The sequence below is a fragment of the Thermobia domestica genome, chromosome 2 (genome assembly GCF_964235325.1).
Source record: "Thermobia domestica chromosome 2, izTheDome1.hap1.1, whole genome shotgun sequence".
In the NCBI taxonomy this organism is placed as follows: Eukaryota; Metazoa; Arthropoda; class Insecta; order Zygentoma; family Lepismatidae; genus Thermobia; species Thermobia domestica.
This window is the reverse complement of record NC_137455.1, coordinates 314,196,972-314,212,540: the sequence shown is the minus strand read 5'-3', so window position 1 is coordinate 314,212,540 and position 15,569 is coordinate 314,196,972. Positions and strand designations below refer to the sequence as shown.

The 15,569-nt window shown below is 34.6% G+C and overlaps 1 protein-coding gene across 2 annotated transcripts in view; it reads right to left on the bottom strand.

Annotated features, from left to right (window-relative positions):
• The window catches only part of Tbcd (tubulin folding cofactor D), a 97,209-nt gene that overhangs the window by 25,689 nt on the left and 55,951 nt on the right, over positions 1 to 15,569 (bottom strand). Inside the window, exons 12-13 of one of the 2 annotated variants that reach the window (XM_081748995.1) lie at positions 14,557 to 14,772; positions 964 to 1,134 (exon numbers count right to left, since the gene is read on the bottom strand). In XM_081748995.1, the coding sequence (XP_081605121.1) occupies positions 964 to 1,134; positions 14,557 to 14,772 (387 nt within the window). The remainder of the gene's footprint in view (positions 1 to 963; positions 1,135 to 14,556; positions 14,773 to 15,569) is intronic. The other variant, XM_081748996.1, reaches the window with a different exon arrangement.

Sequence of the window (15,569 nt, the reverse complement as noted above, 5' to 3'; positions counted from 1 at the left end):
CTCCGGGAGGGCAAGCAGAAAGAGATAAATATTTTATCTAGAGATCATCGACTATTCTGAGCCATCAGTCGCACTTTATTGAAATAAAGATATCTAAAAGAGGAAACCTGACAAGTTTTTGATTTAAATTTGAGTCTGGTATGCTAGTAGAAGTAAGAACACCCCTAGATTCTTACAAATAAGTGAATTGGTTAATTTAGAATTGGTCGACAAGAAAGGTTGTACGAGGATATTTAAAGGATTAGGAGATATTTAACCTATTTTCTCTCTCTGCCTCCCTTGAGTAAGTTAAAGAAAATAAGGGAGAGACTGAGTTCTTAAACCGTCCTGACCGAAATCAACCTTGGTGAAGTTAATTATTTGAAATTAGTGGTTCTATCATTTCTCCTCCAGAGGAATATTCTTTTTGGAGAGATAGCTGTTATCTGGTGGAAGCGAAAATTACTTTAAATACTGTGAGACTGGTAATAGCACTAGCATGCAGAGAGGTTCGCCTATAACCGTTACAAGCTGAGGGCTCTTAGAGAGCCATTGCAAACAGGGGGCTCGAAGAGCGCGATTACTTCATTCACAGTGTTTGTTCACCACAAGGCCCACCTGGCTGGAGCTGGGATCAAACCAGGAACCAGCACCAGAGGAGAGCCACGCGGCCTTATAAGGGAATTCTATAGTTTTAGGTGTACAATTGAATATGAATGCTTAAATGGTTTTAAGTACGAATATAGCTTTAAATATAAATACAAATTTTCACAACCCTAAATAAACAAATCATACAGATGAAGATCCATTTTTCAAATATCTAAAAGGCATCTAATAGATTTATAAGTGACTAAGGTAACCTTCTTCAGTAAGGTTGATTGAAAATACAGAGATTTAGAAAGAACGATAAGTATTATTTTTCAAACATAAGTGAATTTGCAGTATTATTTATTCTGCTTTCAATTCCTAGTCATTTTTACCTACCTGAGCCTTTCTCCTCTATTCCAACTGTTTGGCATACTGAAGTAAGAGCAATTATGGCATCACGTCTACAATCAGCCCACTTCTGAGTGTGCTCTGTGATTTTAGTACACTCAATCAAAGCTGGTACAATAATATGGAGCTGTCCCACCAACATACACTTGGGAAACGAGCCTGTCAAAACAAAAGATATATATATATATATATATATATATATATATATATATATATTAATATTGGACAGAAATACATACATTATTATTACATATTGTATACAGTGTAGGTTAAAAGCGAATCACTAACTCAACTTTTCTTGGTTCTCAGTTTTTGAACAAAAATGACCAAAAAATTCAACTCCAGTCATTATAAATACTGGATTATAACTTTTTATTAAAATCACACGTCGAATTTTGCCCATCAAAACTATTTACATATAGACTGATATATTTGGTCACTGAACAAACTTTATTTTTTATTATTTATTTATTTTTTACTTTATTACCGTATTTTCCTAATATATACCTTTAATGCGCAACCAAATTTTCAGATTAAACTTAAAAATAATTTTAAAAAATACTGGATTGTTCGGTCCTACCTAAGGTACACACAGAAAAATTTTACAATGTTACGCTACGGTATAAAAAAAATTCAGCAGCATCTACAGTAAATAGTCACTTATTCTATAGTTTTAACAATACGTTCCTTTTCGTTTGATTACATCTTAACTAAAAACAACTGTCTGCAAAGCAACCATGATTTCAACAAATCAGAAGATCGTATTCCAGGGTATTACAATATTTTGTGTACGGGTTTCGTAATTATTCTCTACAGAAATACTTTTAACCATCAAAACACAAATAAAAGAACTGAAAATACAGGGTGTCTACTGAGTTGCATTTTCAAAATTCCAGTATATTCAGTACAACTATCAGCAAAATTCCAGTACCTAATACTGTTCCTTTTTAAGTTCTTTAGGGATAATCACACTCTTGATTACTGCAGGTTTGTAATGGTTTTACCATCAAAAAAATTTTAATAAATTTAGTTAGCCTTGATTTTTTTAAAATACAAATAATTTTTTAACATTTTTAAAGGATCCCCCAACTTCCCTCACAGCCCTCGACTCCACTCATTGCTTTAAATGTCTAATTACAAAATGTATACAACTCTTGCTTTGGAAAAATTTACAATCTTAATAAATACAAAATTGTTTCTAAGATTATCAAAACAATTACAAAAAGTACTGCTCACCAATTACCAGTTTTACATAAATGATGAAAATCGTTGTATAAATTTATAGCTTCATATGTAACTGTTCATTTTTAATTCACAATGATATAACACACACAAAATATACTTGAATAGTGTTATCTAATATCACTGCTTCTAAGTGACAATGCACTTTCGGCTACGTGGATCACTTCGTGAACATTTACACCCAATAAACACAGCCAAAGAAAGATTATCACACAACATACACTGTGCAAGTAAACAGTTCTTCAGTAGATTCTATACCAGGCTTATTCTAAATAAAAACTTGTTCTAAATAATGTCATACGGTAGACATATGCTGATATGAAATCAACCACTTTTATATACAACACAGAAAGAAATTTAATACATTAGCCTGTATACAGTACTTTATATGCTGTATAAAATATGTAACACAAAACTTTATGTACTATGCTATATAGTCTACAGTATACATCTTATAACAAATTTGTGAATTATTAATTATTAATTCACAATGATTATACCTTATACTCAACAGGTACATACATTTAAGATAGTATCTTTTTCAAACTTTTCATCTTCTCCAGTTTTTACTTTCTTAGCACTCAGCATAATACATCGTTTCTTCAATTCTGTTTTATTTCTTCTGCTGCTAACTTTATTTTGGCTACATTGTTATTTTCACTCTTTTTATACTTTTCTAAAGCTTCATTTCTCAATGCTGATGCATTTTTGGACGCATGGATCATCTTTTTTTGAAACACTAATAACTAATACCTCACCAGCTGCAGATACTACATCATACACCACATGCTGTGCAATCAAGCTATTTTCATGAAGAATCTCTACTAGGTATTTCTTATTTATGGAAAAACTTCATTCAATAGCAGTGGTGCAGTAAAACAAAATCAGTACTTTTTGTGTGAAGTGGATCAGTTCTTTGGAAACATTGTGTTCCAAATAGACAGTGCTTAGAAAATGGTCCAATCGATCAGTTTTGGGATCAAAGTTAACAATCTAACAATTGTTAGATATTTCACCACTTCTTCCTTTGATGAGAAATCTAAGTAGTCTCGTTTAGCACTGTCAGCTTCCATACTAGATAATTGATTTGTCTCAAAAAGAGCTTCTAATGCAGAAGTTTCCCTGTAGGTCTTAATAGATGAATTGGTTGTAATTGCAGGATTGAAGCAGCTGGCACCTCTAACAAACTTGAAAGCAAGAGAGTTTTGACAAAAATCTTTATGCACATATTAACAAGGAATTTTCTGCAGTCTCCATAGAACTGAGGAACTTTCCCATCTTTTATTACCTTATCTTTTAAAGCTGCTGAGGCTGCAAATCCGATATCAACAGCACGGAAGATCTTCAGGTTTTCTGCCTTCTTCAAATCAATTCAGAGAAGTTTCTTATTAGTATTTGCCTACTTCGAAACCTGATTCTTTACAATTCTTCTCAACAGGTGTCGAAGCATAGTACTCAGATCAGTGAACATAAAAGACAAAGAGGATCATTACTCTGATATTTGGAAAGAAACTGTTCTACTTCAAGAGAAACAGAAAGCATGAATGTCAACTGGGAGCAGGTCATTTCTTACAAAACTTTTTATAACTACGAAGTTGTCTGATGTAGGTTATTTCACAAAAGCATCGACATACTTCTTAATATGTGGCAGCACTTTCAATAACTTTTGAGTTTTCGACCCATATGATAGAGCAAAACTTCAGAGGAAAGAGATGTAACCCTGTTATGCGTTTGTAATCTTCACCTCTACTTGGGTAGTCCTTGAAGAAGTAATAGAGAGCGTAAAAATCTGTGAATGTTCCATTTGGAGTTGCTGTTTCATATGCACCATCAATAGTATCCAAAGAGCACGTACCGAAGTCCACCAGCTTCGGATCTGAAGGTGAATCACTTAAGTACTTCTTTAGTCGTTCGAAAACTTAGGTTTACATTCGACCCGTCATTGACACTTGCAGCATCTTTTCCGCATCCAAACTAGTGTTTCAAGTTTTGCAAAAATGTCATCAGAAGGTCCTCAGCAGTAGCATGACCTAAATTGCGGACTTAAGATATCTTGTTTGAATTAAGTTTCCGTCCCAAAATCTAATAGCTATATCCTTTGACCCTTTCATCAAAAGAAATACAGACAAAAGGACATTCTTTAACCACGTTTGCCAAAGTAAGGACCCAGTTCATATGTAACTAAGTATCCAAGTTTACCCTTGTGCATCTTGAACTTCCCAATTTCGCTGTTGGAAAATATTACTTTAAAAAGATCACTAAAAATGCCAACACTTCTAGCAAAAGAATGGGTCATAACTTAATTAATAATCCACAATATATCTGCAGTAATAACTTCATCATTGATGATAAAATTGTTAAGAGTACTTCTAGGCATAACACAAGTATTGAATATTGTGACTCTAACTCAAGTATGTTCGTTGTTAACAACTGAAGTTCGCACTTCATACAGTTCAGCTTTCACTGGAACAGAGTTTGTAGGTAGTTGAAGGAGCAGCATTCACAGGAACAGAGTCCGTAGTTGCTTGAACTTACTCTTTCAATATGCTTTTTGCGTTTGACATGAGATCGAACTGAAGACACTCTTATATTGCCAATATCAAAACTAGTCATACACAAAGAGCAATACCCTTTATAATTATCATTTTCCAACGTTTGAAGCCAATTCCAATTTGAATTTATTGTACTATCCAACCACTCATATTTGAAAGATGTCTTTCCTCTTATTTTACTCACTGTCTCTGAGAAGATAAGTGCAACACTAATGTAAGTAAGTAAATAAATAACAATGGATGCAGTATATTATATACATAATGTACTCAGGGCTGCAAACTAGCTGTAGGGTAAAATTTACTGAGTAAAACTATGGAAATACTGACTAAATACCTGACATTACTGACATCAATCCTCTTTTAAATAAGAAGTAGGCTAGGCTATAATAACAAATCAAATAATTAATTGTTTTTAAAATTGGCCACCTTCTCCCAATACGCAGCTACGAAAATTGAAATTCGACCTTTAAATGATAAAGAAACGGGATAAACAGGTAATGCTGTGCAATCATCAAAGCCCAGAGAAAGTCACAGTTTCTCAGTCGAATTTCCTTGTCTCCTTTTTAATACACAACATAAAAACAAAGAAGTAAATATACAAAAATTTGTACTGCATTGCGTACGAAAAAAAAAAAAAAAAAAACTATCAACAAATGCTTCGTAGACTTCATAAAATATTTCTTCAAAAGTCAATAATTAATTCAATTTGCTACAAGAAACAATTTAAATAAAATTAAAGAAGAGTGGTGCTGTTAGGTATATATAGCTGCTCATGAAAGCGTTGAAATCTTTACACAAGCAAAGTGCCACATCCATATCAAGCATTAAAACTGGCCCTCAGTTTCCCATCATTGGGCATACTTTTACTGACTTTACTGACAAGTTTGCAGCCCTGTATACTGTACTTGAAGTGTTGCATATAATATAATGCATCCAATGTTATTATATGTGAGGTATTTAAAAAAAAAAAAAAGAAACTGAAACTGAAGACAGTATTAGTAGAGAAGGGGGAGTTAGTGATTATTTGCAGCCTCAAAAGAGATGGCGTCACGTCTTAACGCCGCGGTCATTTGACAAAATCACAATTTATTGTTTCTGTACTGTATATTACGTAAGTATTGTTGTTCTATATAATGACTTTTTTTATAAACTGAAACTCGATTTCACTACTTTCATGATCCTTTGACCGACAATCCCAATTCATGACTTTCATGGCCCGTAGACACCCTGCTCAGAGGCCTGATACAGTGAGCCAAGAGCATTATTTATTATCTAAATGTATTATTAAGTTATATTATAGCTTGTATAAATAATTGTATATTATTTATTCTAGTTATAATGTAAGATTGTTATTACCCTGCAAAAAAAATCTAGGGTAGATTATAAAGAATGGTAATATTTGTATATTTCATAATTTTTTCCAGTATGTGGATCAAAATTCCAGTATATTTCATGTATTTCTAGCACCAAAATTAAATTCCAGTATAATTTCAGTATTTCCAGTATCATTAGGCACCCTGAAATATTTATATCGATATGAAATTAGAACTAATATGTATAATGTGCATCCTTAGTTCGCTCTCAATTCGAGGAACAAGGTGTGTATTGTAAGCGCCAAACTACAGTATATTTTCGTCAAAGTCAATCCATTTATTATAATCAGTACATGATAATTAACTAACCAAATTATTAATAATAAAAAAAATCACTGTTAATATGTGTTGGTTAGTACTGATATGAACGATCGTACAGAGGTGAAAAGGCCGCAGGTTACAGATGATTTTCAAAAACCTTGCTACAAACTTTTAAGCATGTCGGAGGGATATTGTGTTACATTACAAAGCTCCCGACAATGTTCGCAGATTAGTTCTGCAGCATTTATACGGCAAACTTTGATTTCATGCCTTACTAGTACCTCTTGTTTAATTCCCCTCGTAAACAATAAAAAGAGTTGAGGTTAGAACGAGATGGCCAAGTAATCAGACTACAACGATCACGCATTAAAATGGTCAATAATCAGCCAACTGGCATAAGCCGGTGTTCCGATATGCTGCAAGACGAGATTCTGTCTTGTGTGTAGTAAAGGAACATCGTCTAACTGGTCTGTCAAATCACTGTGCAACAGGTGAAGGTACTGTATTGATGTGCATTCATGCGTTCATGAAGGATAACGAAGCTAACAAGAATGTCGCTAACCATACCACCAGATGTTAAAGAAATCGGTTTTGGTACATATGACAAGGACTGCGTTATGAAATGAAATCAATCTTTCAATTTATCGTCCCATGATTATGCCCTTTAAGATACAGGAGACGGATGATAAAGGCCACTGAATGATGACTGAAGAATCAGTGGAATGTTAATATGTTAATGTGGGTGGGAACGAGAGTTCCCCGAAAAAAACAATGGAAATGATGATATCCACACCAAACTTACTTGACCGGGATTGAACCAGGGACCCCACGCACCAGAGGTAAGCGCTCTACTACTGTGCCACTGTGCCCCCCTAGGATTGCGTTAGGGTCTTTTCGAGACCAAGTTTGTTTATTACGCCTCCTACTCACACTGGTACGAGTGAAGATCGACTCATCAGTGAATAACATATATGGCATGTGTACTGCATTGTGTAATAACAAATGACAAAATTGAAGGCGGGAAGCGTAATCAGCAGGATGCAAGTGCTGCGTCGGTTAGTGGTGAAATTGATACAAATTGTCCATGCATGAGGAATACCCAAACGTGTTGAAATTTATCTCTAACATGTATTAAGACTTCGTTGTACCAGAGCAATTATTTCCTCCTGTTCTTCCACAGATTGTCTCGTTTCGCGTCCGGAAGTCACTTTAGCACTGGAAACTGTTCCACACCCTCTCAATGCACGAAACGTATTAGTAAAAACTGCATTATTTCGTGTCCTGCGTAATGGAAAACACCTCCTGGATTCTGAAATAGCCGCGTGAGTACTTCCATTACAAAACCCGTATATAAACACCATGTTCGCATATTCCTCATTTCTGCATGTAATATTTTACTGTTGAGTGAAATGTTTCGGAAACAACCCAGATAATAGCAGCTCACAAATGTGCACGTGTTCCAGGTACACACACTCACAACATTGTAGGTATAACGCTACGATGAATACACCATCTGTTGGCAAATTTGCGAACTCAGTATGAAATCCTAATCAACAATCATTTTAAGATCTATTATCCTACAAACTACTATTCAGTAATTGTTAGGAAACATCATGGTTTACCTACTAGGTACTACGAAGCTCCTACATAATATTATAAATTATTTACTTTTAAACATCACATGCATTGACCTTGGTATCGGTAATTTTATTTCTGTTCATATCTTAGCTATATTTCACAATCGGACCCATGCTTATATGAGCTTTTTGCTTAGAATCACCTATACTATCATTTTCCAAAGCATTGACACCTTCTCCCGGGACACCGCCTATATATTTCCTGGACCTGACCACATACAGGAAATTAAACAAATTCTACACTGAGGTGCTCTGCAAAATGAAAGGAGCATTCAATACATAGACGTAAATTCTGCACACTCAAAATGAAAGCTAATATTTTTATTATTAATATTATTTTCCGCAGAACCACAGTCATACGTTACAATGGCACAATGTAGAGCTCAAACCCACTTTCTACTATGTTACAATGTAAATATTTTGAAAAAATGATTACATTAGATTAAAACACTGCTCACAATGAACATATAAATTCATTGCATTTGGTTTCAAAATGGACAGATAAACCCTCATTTTAATCAGTTTCAAACGAATTACAAAACGTTTTAGAAGCATAATTTTAACATATCATTAGTGCTCTCAAAGAACACTGAAAAAAAAAGTTTAGCAGGGTATAGACGTTTCTTCACTAATTAGTTGGATTCCGCTGAAGTCTATGCACATGCCAAGATCTTTATACAGTTCTGACAAAAAGGAACACACTAGATTTAAAGAATATATTCGTGATGCCAAATACAACGATGACCCAACGCAGGTCTTTTGCAACACCTAAAAGATATAAAACACAACATTGATAAAGCAGTGATCAAAACATCTACATTGTCCATTGAAAAACACGCATATCAATCCTTTATTATGGGAACGAAGAAACTCACTCACTCTATGCCTATGGAATCCGGAGATTTAGTGCCGTATTCACAAAAGCTCTCCACTGACTTCTGTCCTTTGCCAGTTTGTACTTTGTATTCTTATTCCTGCGAGATCTATCTTAATATTGTCCTCTCGTCTGCGCCTAGGTCTTCCTAATGGTCGTTTACCGATTGGATTTCCATTTAAAATTTTGAAAGCTTTCCTTTCCATTCTGGCTGCATTACCTGCCCATATGAGCCTCCTAGAATTGATGACCCTTAGGGTAGAAAGGGGGAATTGGGTGGAGGATGTAATTGGGCAGAAAACTTTTTAAAAATGTATATTTTGCATTTTAGTATATTTTTTATGGAATTTACAGTTAAATGTTGGATGAGTAGATGTTGATCAGAAAAAAAGCTTTGATGAATTTTCAGAGGGTGTAATAATGCCCAGAAAAACCAAAAACTGATTTGATTGAGAGATGACATATTTGAAACCGAGTTTCAAGTTTGTGTTTTGGTTTGAGCCACAATAAATCGCGCATCTGTTAATGTTTTGATCCCGATTTTTTTACTGCTGCTTAAAAACATCATAAGGATGGTGCCGTGAAGAGTAGCAATCTTGAATCCTCACTGTGAGGCAGTTAAAATTTTGTAAACATTTGTGGGCGCATGATGTGGGAGTAAATGGGTGGAATGTCTTAAGTGAGCGTTTCCCAACCTTTTTCAACTTGCGGCACACTACAGGTGTAACTTGAATTCTCGCGGCACACTCATATAGATATTATTATTATTATTATTATTATTATTATTATTATTATTATTATTATTATTATTATTATTATTATTATTATTATTATTATTATTATTTGTAAACATAAAACATCTTGGTAATTTTTTTCTGTGATTACTGATATCTTTTTCACAGACAAGAAAGTTCGATCATTGGTTTCAATCCGTGGTAAATCATTATGCTTATTTTTCATTCTAATTTAAAAATAGAAAACAATTACAATGAAATATAGGACTCAGGTTTATAAAAATACACTTTCTCTTTCGAAAATTGTATCCAACTTTTCACTAAGAAGGAATATCACTAAATAACGAACGAACAAACAAATCTCTTGTACTTTTAAAACACAAATGGTAATTTGTATGCAGGTTTGCTTTCTCGAAATGATTGAATAATATTTTAAAATTTCAAGTTACGAAATATTCTGCAACAATAAAGAAGCAATAATGGTGATAACAATTATAACAAATACCTTTTTAACATTAAAAATGTACAGAATAGTAACACAGTATGGAACTTAAAATTATAGATTCATAGTAGACGCTCAAAGTAATGTGAAACACAAATATACATTTTTCCTCACAAATATAATGTGAGACACAATGTCTAGCAATTTGATTGCAATAGAATTAATAATTATGTTTCGATTTCCTCGCGGCACACCAGCGGCCCATTCGCGGCACACCGGTTGGGAAACGCTGCCTTAAGTGAGCATTTTGTATTTAGAATTCATTTAATTGCTGTGCTATCTTTGTTTTTTGTGGTGTACACTTTTGTTTCATAGTGCTTATTAAGCTATTTTATTCAACTCAGGCCTCCAGTGGCCGTTGCGTATGCCAATAGTGCTGATGCTGTAAATAGAACCTGTTTATCAATCCAGAGTTCCAACACATGTTATATTGTAATAGTTTATCAATATTTAGTGTTAGTCTCATTACCTTCTCCTATGTTTGTTCGAATAACAGGGCCTGTTCTCTTTTTTTATTATTATTATTTTATTTTATTTTTACGTTTTCGGTCAAAGTTTTGACGGCTTATAATTTGTTTTTCGTATGTGATACATTTTGAATTACGTTCACAGGAGAATATACTATGCTATAAACAATAACTGGAAGGCTTGAAAAGGCATTCAAATATCTTTGAGATTTAGAAATAAGTTACTCCAAACTTAGGCCTCCAGTGGCCGTTGCGTATGCCAATAGTGCTGATGCTGTAAATAGGACCTGTTTATCAATTCAGAGTTCCAACACATGTTCTATTGTAATACTTCATAGCTATTTCGCGTCAGTCTTATTACCTTCTTTTATGTTTGTTTGAATATCAGGGCCTGTTCTCTTGGTTTTTCTATTTTTTTATATTTTTTTTATTTTTATTTATTTTATTTATTTATTTATTTGTTTTTATTTTATTTTATTTTATTTTTTACATTTTCAGCCAAAGTTTTGACCGCTTATATTTCTTTCGTATGTAATACATTTTAGGTTAAGTTCACAGGACAATGTATTATGCTATAAACAATAACTGGAAGACTTGAAAAGGCATTCAAATATCTTTGAGATTTAGAAATAAGTTATTCCTTATTTTGCGTAAACAAAGGTAATTATTTTTCTAGACCACATAAAACTATTAGTTTTTAAGTAGAATACAAGTTATATACATCAAATGAAAGCTTGAGTTTTCTTCATTTATACCCAATCACCTTCACAGGTTTATGTGCAACGGCAATTGTTTCAATCATTTTGCACCCAATTACCCCCTTGTTGCAACATCAAAAGTAAAGGTGCCGAAAGCTTACCACAGTAGGAGCAGAAGAACCTGCAACATATAATCAGTTCTTAAAAAACTAGAAAAACACCTATAACCTGTGACAGGGCGTCTACTAAAATTCCAAAATGAAATTTCGTGACCTTTTCTTTACCAAATCATAAAATTTCTAACATTTTCAAGAGCGAATTTGCGTGCGATTTAGGCCGAATTTTCATCCATAAGATAGAAACGTGCTTTGCTTGCGATTTGGTAGCGTCTAAAGCCGGCCATAGACATTTTTGGTGGTGAATTTTGACGTTCCACAGAACAAAATTCCAATCTGTATTTACATTTGTACAGTTAAAAAAAATCGTGACCCAAAGCTAAATTTCGTGACTTTTCCGTGACTTTCATGACCGTTTTCTGATTTTGTGACTTTTTCGTGACTTTCGTGACCGACAGACACCCTACCCTGTATGAAGGGAAAAAAAAAAAAAGTTGAAAAAAACATACCTCCCAATTCCCCCTTCTTCCCTACATTACCTGCCCACCTAAGCCTCCTAGACTTGATGACCCTAACTGTTTGGTAAACGGTAAAAACTATGTGGGAACGACGAAATCAAAATCCAATTCCGAGAAAAACACTCGGAACAAAAGTTGAAACAAAATCACTGACACCTTCATCAACTCTTACCATCCACAAAAGTAGTACAGGAGCTTAAGACTTGTACGCTGTGAAAAATTGCAATGGAAGACTCACCAAGCTATTATCTGTTATTTTGTGGTAAAACAATAGCAACAATGTTGGCTATTGTTTCACCACTTATCCAGTCTATCCTACTGCCACTAAAACCCTCGTTTCTTACCTATGGCAATGCTGACAACGGTCGGCAAAAATTCGACATATAATATGAATTTATGAAGAAAATCCTTAATAAGATGATACAGAAATACAAGATGAGTACCTTTCCAATTTATTATTACTATAATTATTTTCTTTCATTACAATATCATTCCTAATATAACTCGCTGTAAAAACAGTTTCCTTTAATCGGAGAGATTCCAAGTACGTGAAAAGTTAATACGATTATCTTTGGTGTATGCAAGCCATATTTCAATTCTTTACAAGACATCAGTGATGATTAACATTCAAGGAATAAAAATCAAAGAAATATACGAGCTGTAGCAATTTTAAAGCTACAAATTTAAATTTTAAAACGTAAAGATGTTAATTATAATATATATATATATATATGCAAGGTGATTCTTTATAGGGTTTACAACTTCAATCAGTTATAATTCTTTATTGGAACCACATACAGACTTGGTTGATATGTCATTATACTGTGCAAAACACTTCAAGTTTTTTGTGACAAATCCATTATGGCTCAATGTATGTACCTGCGGTCATCCTGAACACATCCCAACGAAAGTCGATTCCCTGCCAAACAGCAACCAGCATTTCGGGAGTAACGTCCGCGATGACTGTTGTGATGCGATGTTTCAGTTCATTAACATTATCAGGTAGGGGAGGGGTGTACACCTTATCTTTCACAAACCCCCACAGAAAGAAGTCAAGTGGCGTGTAATCTGGAGACTGTTTGGCGTGTAATCTGGAGACTGTTTTGGCCAGGCAATTGGTCCACCACGACCTATTCACTTATCTGGGAAACGCTGATCAAGAAATTCCCTTACGTGTATCAGGTAGTGCAGCGGGGCGTCATCTGGTTGCCACCATAAGCGGCCATCGTAGTCATCTTCATCTATCTGTGGAACAAGGAAGTTCTGGAGCATATCAAGATAGGCATTGACGGTGATGGTGCTCTCAGCAAAGAAGAATGGTCCATACACCTTTGCTCTGGAAACAGCGCAAAACATGTTCACTTTGGAGCTGTCACGAACCAGTTCCACGTGCACATGTGGATTTTCCGTGCCCCAAATACGACAATTGTGTGTGTTGACTCGGCCGGAAAGGTGAAAAGTTGATTCGTCACTGAATACCACATTGTTCCAGAATGACTCATTATCACTAATGCGATCCAACACGGTAACACAGAATTCATGTCGGGTATGTTTATCAGCTTCACTCAGTGCTTGAACCAAGAACAGTCTGTATGGCTTCATGGACAAACGTCTACTCAATACACGCCAAACAGTGGTCTGAGGGATACTAGTTTCTTGTGATGCACGTCATGTAGATTTTCGAGGACTGCGGATAAAACTCTCCCTAACTGCTTCCACCACATCGTCAGTCACGGGTGAGAGTCCTGCAGCCTTTGTGTGTCGCACAGAACAATCTGTTTCAACAAATGTCTGGTGCCATTTGTACACTGTTGGTCTGCTGGGTGATTACTTCCGTATTGTGTGCGAAACTTACGCTGTACACTCGTTGAGCTGACTTCGCTTCTTCACACCAAAACACGCAGTTAGCTCTTTCAGCACCAGTGAAAGTCTCCATTTTTGACGACTGACTAGTGGCGCCGCGTGTGGTTAACTCCGCAACTACTCACTACGTGAGTCAAACTTGAAGTGTTTTGCAGTATAATGATATATGATATATGGTATATGATAATGATATGTTTGTATGTGGTTCCGATAAAGAATTATAACTGACTGAAGTTGTAAACCCTACAAAAAATCACCCTGCATATCTTATCTAATATAAATAAAATAAAGAGTTTGTTTGTGGAAGTCTGTATGTGGTTCCGATAAAGAATTATGACTGACTGAAGTTGTAAACCCTACAAAGAATCACCCTGTATATCTTATCTAATATAAATAAAAGAAAGAGTTTGTCTGTGTGCGGCCTGAGGACCAGACGAGTGGACCAAGAGTTACCAAATTTCGGTCACGGGTACCTTGCTCCAGACCCCAGATCAAGGCAAAGCTTTTTTAAAAAAAAAAATCGAACAAGGGGTAGGGATGTTTACCGGGACATGTAAAAGTAATAGAAAATTACCGATATTAGTGTCAAATCCATAGTTTTTGCGGTCGTTGAGATGAATGGTGATACTCCCACAGGCGTTGACCTCCAAGTACAGTTCCCATGCGAAGAATGGGTATTTTCAGCTAATATAATATATATAATCTTTATGAATAACTAATTTCCAGGAATGATCTGTAACTCACCTAATGCTAAAGAAAATCCCATGCGATTTGCCTGAAAACATGAGGTTAATTCAGCCACATACTGTTTAACAATGCGTTCTTTCTTTCCTTGAATGGGGACGCCAGGAGCAGAGCAATAGTACTCGCTTAAAAAGTCGGGTATAGCTGACAACCCATATCCTCGAACACTTGCTTCAGTTTGGACTAAACAGTCATCAATAACTTGCTGCCACGCATCTGGAAACCACAAAAGTAATGAATTCATATAAATCGAAACCTTAGTATATTTAAATAAAAATGCATATGCATATATCTCCAACATATAGTATCTTTTTTTTAAAAATATACCTCTTAACACGTTTCTTTTAGAAATAACCAAAATTCATGAAATAATGCAATAATATTGCAAGCACACAAACCTATTGTAATTGTGAGATAATTACTTATTTCTTTATGTTTCTGTAGATGTTTATATACTTCTCGCTTTCAAACAAAGGTGTTTTGTTATTTTAAGAAACTGTAAAAGAAAATTTTACGTGGAGAATTTTCTTTCAAAACAGCGAGGAAAATTAACAGCAAAAACTGCTAATTTAAAAAGTTTCTCCAACTTTTCTTTTACAATTTCTTGAAAACAATTGCAAAGGATCTTTATTTGAAAGAAAGATGCATTTGTTAGGACCAACGTCTACTTTGTTCTAATTAGTTGGTTACTTTCCTTGATATCAATTCCTCAGATGTAAATTTTTATATAGCATTACAGAATCATCAGGTTTGTTACCAGTTTGTAGCAAATAGCACAATCACCCTTTAGAATAACTTACTTGCCAGAAAAAGCAATATATTTAACGAACCGGTACATGAGCACTAATCTTGCATCATAATACTAACTTATCCAGAGCGAAACAAAAACTTAATCTGTTCTGCATGGGACATGAACACATAAAGCAAGCCATATAACATCACAAACTTATTTTTTATTAATCTTCTTAATCTCGTATATAGTGACTCACTTCTCCCCTTACAAAAACCTCTAC